We start from the raw sequence: 6917 nt of genomic DNA on the forward strand, positions 1-6917 counted from the left end.
TTCGTCCCCGAGTGCGTGTGCGGGGCGTCAGGGAGCATCCGAGAGGCCGTGGTGGTGGTGGCGGAGGGGTCTACGAAGCGGGACGAGAGGGCGGATGCGGTCCTGGAGCCCCCGCTGTGGGCTCGGTTGCTGCGTCTGGCTCCGTGCCCGGGGTAGTTGCAGCGGGTGAAGTCTGTGGTGTGAGCCCATGCGGGGTGGCTGGAGCATGGGCAGCCGCGAAGCAGGTGAGCAGATGGGTAAGACACACAGCTGGTTGTGACCATGGAAGGTGGGGTCAGCTACTACAACCCTCCTGCTGTCATCCGCCCGTTGTTCATGAAGTCCCTTGTGTTAACGTGGAGATTTTCGTGGAGAGTGGTGCAACCTGTGTCACCATTTTATGGTGTGCCACATCAGGGCCAATTTTGCATCATCCACATTAAACCACATCTTCTGTTTGTGAGTAAGAAATCTTGGACTTTTTCTATTTCACGTTCTCCCCCTCCTCGATACATAAAAGGTTTCCAATGATGTTTTTTTGAGGAGCGTGTTGTAGGATGATTTTGAACTTTATTTTATTCCTCTCTATGTCATAGAGCTGCCTCTCCACCCTCCTCCTTTGAACTTGGATGGGGAATAATGGTGTCATGCATGGACTGGTTTAAGATGAGCCCTCTCATCTTGCTGACACCTGCTTACCCCCGACATCCAAGTGTCAGCCTTCCACTCTGTTCTTTCCAGGGCCGGGCTCCTTTCTCTGAAGACACAGCTCCAAGGCCAGCAGAAGAAAACGCCACTTTAGGTCCAAGTCCTTGGCTCACCCATCAGTAATCGAGGAGAAAGAGAAGCATCTCAATCCTCATGGGCTAGCAATTCCAAAGAGCATCAAGAATATAGCAGGGAGGTTCAAGAGTTCTCTGTTTTAGAGCAAAGGCACTCTCTTGTTAACTTGTACTTTATTCAGGATGGAGTGGGAGGACTGTGTTGCATGCCGATTACACTGAGATTTGATGTCTTATTGTCACAGCACTGTTGCTCTTGATTGTTAATGGAAATAGGAAAAAGAAGCAGCTGATCTTCAAGATAACTTTATTCTACATCAGCATTCTTGCATTCTTTGTTGTTGTCAAGTGAATTCTGTAAAAATGTTTAAATTTTCTGTAATCTACTCAATATGATGCCATACAACTATTAATCAAAATTAAATGATGTTTACAAAGGAATTCTTTAGTAACAAGCAGAATGTCCTACACTGGAAACAGCTGACAGTGGCACACTGTATATTGTACCAGAAGTTTACAAATTCTCCAAGATGCCAATTATGATCTTTAAGTACTGTATTCTTGTGTTTGTGTTTGTTCTCTTTTAATTTTTTCTTCATTCATAATGAAAAGCCGAAATAAATGGTTATAGAGCCTTACCGAGTATAAATCAATGGATAAGAAATCAGTTGGAAGGTCAGAGCCAGAGGGTTGTTGCAAATGGATCTACTTCCAGGTGGAGGCCAGTGAAGAGAAGTGTCCCCAGGTGTCTGTCTTGGGACTGGTACTCCTTAACATCTTTATCAGTGACATAGATGGTGGGATCGAGTGCACCCTCAGCAAGTTTGACACCAAGCTGAGTGGAGTACTTGATAGAACAGAAGGAAGGGATGTCATCCAAAGGGACCTTGACAAACTCAAATGTGGGCTCTAATGAGGTTCAACAAAGGCAAGTGCAAGGTTGTTGCACTTGGGTTGGGACAATCCCAGATACGTATACAGACTGGGAGAAGAACTCTTCATGAGCAGTGCTGCCAAGAAGGAATTAAGGGGTCCTGGTAGGTGGAATACTTGACTTACCAGAGTGTGCTTGCGGCCCAGAAGGCTGACGGTATCCTGGGCTGCATCAACAAAGGAGCAGCCAGCAGAGTGAGGGAAATGGTTGTTCCTCTCTACTCTGCCCTTGTGAGGCCCCATCTGGTGCTCTGATCTGGAACCCAGCACAGCACAGCAAAGATGTGGAGCTTTTGGAGAGAGTCTGGAGGAGAGCCACCAGGATGGTCGGAGGGCTGGAGCACCTTTCCCATAAAGACAGGCTGAGGGAGCTTGGCTTCTTCAGTTTGGAGAAGAGAAGGCTCTGGGAACACTTCATTGCAGGCTCCCAGTGTTTAAAGGGAGATTATAAACATAAGGGAAATCAACTTTTTACACAGGAAGATAGTGACAGAACAAGAAGGAATGGTTTTAGACTGAAGGAGGGGATATTTAGATGAAATGTCAGGGGGAAGCTTTTCACTGAGAGGGCGGTGAGGTGCTGGAACAGGCTGCCCATAGAGGCTGTGGATGCCCTGTCCCTGGGGAAGTTCAAGGCCAGGTTGGATGGGGCCCTGGGCAATCTGATCTGGTGCTTAATCTAGCAGTTGGCAGCCCTGTCCACTGCTGTGGAATTGGAACTACATGATCTTTGTGATCCCTTCCAACCCAGGCCATTCTATGAGAAATCAGAGAATTAAAGGTACTATTTGTGTTTTTACAGTAAAATGGGGTAAAATTTTCACAAAATACTTAAAGAACTGTAGAATATAGGCAGTCAAGGAGCATTCTGTTCCCCTTCTATCAAACGCCACTGAAATATAAATTCATGAGATATTTCATGTTGCTCACACACTTTCAAGAGTGAAATGCCTAATTACAAAAAGTAATAAAAGCTACTTGGAAATCGCTCAGGTGAGTGTGTTTTCTCAAAGATCACTTGTCATAGTCATCACCAGGGAAATATTCATTGCCAGAGGAAATAAATTCAAGCATTTGGAGTGGATTTTATGCAGGGAAAATCAGAGGACCTTGAAAGGAGCCTTTGCAGGAGGCAGAAAGAAGCTTGTCTAAGATGTGCTGAGGTTGGAGAGACAAGAGAGATGCTGCCCTGAACCCCTTTGTGAAGGCTTGTGGCCTGAGATGGTGAACCAGGGGAACAATCTCAGCCCATTTCAGAAACCTGCTCTGCTAGGGGTCAGTGGTCTGCAACAATGCCTCCATCAACTCGTGGAGCAGGGAAAAGGTTAGCTGGGGGTAGCCAGGAGTTGGACTCAGTGTTCCTCATGGGTGCCTTCCCACTCGGGATGTTCTATGATTCCATGAAATGGAGATGAGGAAGAGCATGGGACCACCCTCAGGGAGTGCGGTGGCTGCGATCCTGCTCTTTTGCTTTCAGAGGGGTGAGCAGACACCTCCGGTACTCAGTACCCAAAGAAGTAGAGAAAAGTTCCTTTATGGTGAATACATTAAGCTGAGCTTGCACGCTGGGGTGCAAGAGCAGATGGGTCGGGAGGAACTGTGTGGGCAGACCAAGCCCTGCCCGGTGCATTTTGAGATGTTGCTGGAGAGTCCACTGCTGTCCTTCCAAGCTGAGGTAAACCTCACAGATACTAATGATCATGGTCCTGTATTCTTAAATGAAGAACCGATTTAATAAAATCCAGAAGTGGCAATGCTGGAAGCACGATTTTTTTTTCTGGAAAGTTCTCAGGATTCAGATGCAGGGAAAAAACAATGTTCAGCATTACTGCATCAGCTCGAACCACTATTTCCACATCTACATCTGGAGGTGGAGTAATGGCAGGAGGCACAGCAAGCTGGTGTTGGACAGAGCTCTGGATTGGGAAGAGCAGAAGTGGTTTTTAACATCATGGCTGTGGATGGTGGGTCTCCACTATGCTCTAGCACAGCCTTAATCCGCATGGTAGTTCTGGATATAAATGCAACATACCAGCATTTACCCAGACCACTATAAATCCAAGTATAAGAAAATAGCTCCTATGATACCTTAGTGGTGGTGGTGTCAGCTAAAGATTTAGTCTCAAGAATGAATGAAGAAAGACCCTATTCCATAGTACAAAATTCAGAGGGTAATTGTTTAAATGCTTAAATTAAATACGGAGATGAGGCAGATTAGACCCAAAATGCCATTGGATTATGAAGAAACAAAGACTTATGAGATACACATCCAGGCCATGGACAGGGATGGACTGTCTGTGCACTGCAAGGTAGAGGTGTGGGTGGAGGACGTGAATGACAATGTCCCTGAGGTGGCAATCACCTCCCACCCCAACACCCTCTCCAAGGCTACTCTGCCGAACATAGTGGTGATGATTTTCAGCATGCAAGACCAGGACTTGGGGCACAATGGCAGAACAAGGTGTGAGCTGCTGGGTGAGCATTTCAGCATTTCAGCATCTCACGGCTAGCAGATGAAGCATACATGCTGGTGACACTGGAAGCGCTGAAACAGGAGGAGGTGTCAAAGTACAACATGATAGTGTGGTACAGTGACATGGGCTCTCCCACACTCTTGGCACTGAAGACACTGCTGGTGTGGCTCTTGGACATTAATGACAATGTGTACACCTTCTCTCAGACTGCTTACACCATACTGCTAAGCAATGACAAGGCTGTGGTGAAGAGCAGGAACCATCTTAATGCTATGGACATGGTTGAAAACACCTGTGTGAGATACATACTGGAGCTGAAAACAGGAGGCCACTGATGTGACGAACTTCTTGTCAGTGGATGCCAGCAGTGGCACTGTATGGACATTGTGTCCTCTGGATTCTGAGGAGGCGTGCACCTTTGAAGTGACAGTGTGTGCTGCTGATAGGGGCTTGCTGCTGCTGAGCATCTCAGTGCTGCAGTGGTTGCTGGTGCGAGACAAGAATGACAGTGTGCCTGTTGTGTTACAGCCATTGCCCGACAGCAGTGTAGTGATGGGCAAGCTAGAGCTGTGGCGGGTATGGGTGGGCTACCTGCTGGCCAAGGTGGTGGTGGTGGACAAGGATACACAGCAGAATGCATGGTTGTCCTATGAACTGTCTTTCCTCAACTCCATCATCGCTATTTCAGAATCCAAGCTCTTCAAGGGCCACCTTTGCCAAAGGCTTCCATGCCCTGCTGCCCATTTTTAAACTGTTGGCAACTTCATTAAGGGGGAAATGGATGGCATGGATCTCTGTGGCCAGGTTACCACTATGAAGTGTGTTTGATAAGTGGGTTGGGGCAGAATGACTTTAGGTTTCTCGAGTCCATCCTACCAAGCACACCAATCGTATGCAGCCTGCAGCACGTAGAGCAGATGGAAGCCTACAAGGGAGAAGAGCAGCTCCTGATGTACTAGATGTCTGCCTGCCCTTCTCAGGAAGCACACATGGGAGAGCGGAAGGCACGCTTGTGTTTAAAACAAACTATGAGCAGCTCCATAACCTTATCTACAGTGTATGATTCGGATTAGTCATAGTTCCATTATTGCCATTCCTCATTTTGCAGAAAGAAACGTATTTGCACAATGACTTATATAATCTCTTTAAAAAATACGGTCATGCCACGTATGATAACACATTATTAGAACTGATACGGCACTGAATATTTGTAAAGTCTGAGGCTGGGGTGCGCTGCGTGTTTTCTTCTGGTTTGCCCCACTGCGTGCGGCGGCGAGAAGGCGCGGGCAGGAGCGCGTCCCGTCCCCGGAGCAGTCCCGGCGCGGGCCGCAGGGTGGTGCTCCTGGCCAAGGCGGCGCCGAGCGGCTGCGGGCGGGGAGAGGCCGAGCCCAGCGCAGCGCAGCCGGGAGGAGTCGAAGGAGAAAGAGAGAGCGAGCGGCAGAGAGAGAGGCAGTGAGCGGCAGAGAGCTATTGTCTCTGCTATCAACTCCGCGGCAGCCTCTGCCGGGCCAGGGCGGCCGCTCTCAAGGCTCCGTGCTCCGTCCGCAGTCGGCGAGAGGCAGCGAGGGAGGCAGGCAGGGAGGCCGCCCGGACGGAGGGTGTCCGCCGCCCCGGCATGGCGGCTGCAAGGCAAGTGCTGTGGCTGTGGGCTTTGCTGGGCGCGGCGCGCGTTCGCTGCGAGCCCATCCGCTACTCCGTGGCCGAGGAGGGCGAGAGCGGCTCGGTGGTGGCCGACGTGGCGGAGGACGCGGGGCTGGCCCCGGCGCAGCTGTGGGCTCCCAGGGCGCGCATCGCCTCGCCGGCCGGCCGGCAGCACTTTCGCCTGGAGCGCGGCAGCGGCCGCCTCGTTCTCGCCGAGCGGCTCGATCGGGAGGAGATGTGCGGTCGCTCCCGCACCTGCACGCTCGCCTTCGAGCTGCTGCTCGCCGACCCGCTGCAGTTCTTTCCCATTGAGGTGTCCGTGGAGGACATCAATGACCACTCGCCGGTCTTCCCGGACGAACGAGTCACTTTTAAGATCCCTGAAACCAGCGACCCGGGCTCACGTTTTCCTGTGGAGCCTGCTCACGACCTGGACATTGGCAGCAATGACATCCAGGCTTACAGCATCGTTCCGGAGAATGAGTTCTTCACTGTCTCAAATCAGAAATTGAATGAGCATGACGTACAGGTCCATCTGGTTTTGCAGCAGCCTCTGGACAGAGAGGAGCAGGCAGAGATGGATTTCACTCTCATTGCCGTAGATGGGGGCTCTCCACCGAGGAGTGGTTCCACCCAAATCCACATCATAGTTCTGGATGCAAATGACAATGCTCCCATCTTCACACAGGGTTTATATGCTGGGCAAATAGCGGAAAATACCCCAGAGGGCTCATTAGTTCTCAGAGTAATGGCCACAGATGCCGATGTTGGAACTAATGGTGACATTTCATATCAGTTCAGCCATGCGGCAGGCCAGAGCCAATCAGCGTTTACAATCAACACCAAGAATGGAGAAATTCGAGTAAGGCAACCTCTGGATTTTGAAGCTGTACAGAAACATGAGCTGAGCATACGGGCTTCAGATGGTGGAGGACTCTCGGCTCTCTGTAAGGTGTTTGTGCAGGTGGTGGATGTGAATGACAATGCACCAGAGATCGTGGTCAGTTCCTTCAGCAGCCCCCTCCCTGAGAATGTAGCACTTGGAACAGTGGTTGCACTGTTTGCTGTCAGGGACCAGGATTCTGATGTGAATGGGCAGATCAGCTGT

At 50.1% G+C, this 6917-nt stretch overlaps 1 protein-coding gene and 1 pseudogene across 1 annotated transcript in view; both read left to right on the forward strand.

Annotated features, from left to right (window-relative positions):
• The first annotated feature begins 3050 nt into the window (after nucleotides 1–3050).
• On the forward strand, nucleotides 3051–5368 carry LOC110391709 (annotated as a pseudogene).
• A 73-nt stretch (nucleotides 5369–5441) lies between these two features.
• The window catches only part of LOC110391710 (protocadherin beta-15-like), a 3716-nt gene continuing 2240 nt past the window's right edge, over nucleotides 5442–6917 (forward strand). The window contains exon 1 of the mRNA XM_021383667.1: nucleotides 5442–6915. Coding sequence (XP_021239342.1) covers nucleotides 5784–6915 — 1132 coding nt within the window. The 5' untranslated portion in view covers nucleotides 5442–5783. The remainder of the gene's footprint in view (nucleotides 6916–6917) is intronic.

This window comes from Numida meleagris, unplaced genomic scaffold (assembly GCF_002078875.1).
Source record: "Numida meleagris isolate 19003 breed g44 Domestic line unplaced genomic scaffold, NumMel1.0 unplaced_Scaffold465, whole genome shotgun sequence".
Classification (NCBI taxonomy): Eukaryota; Metazoa; Chordata; class Aves; order Galliformes; family Numididae; genus Numida; species Numida meleagris.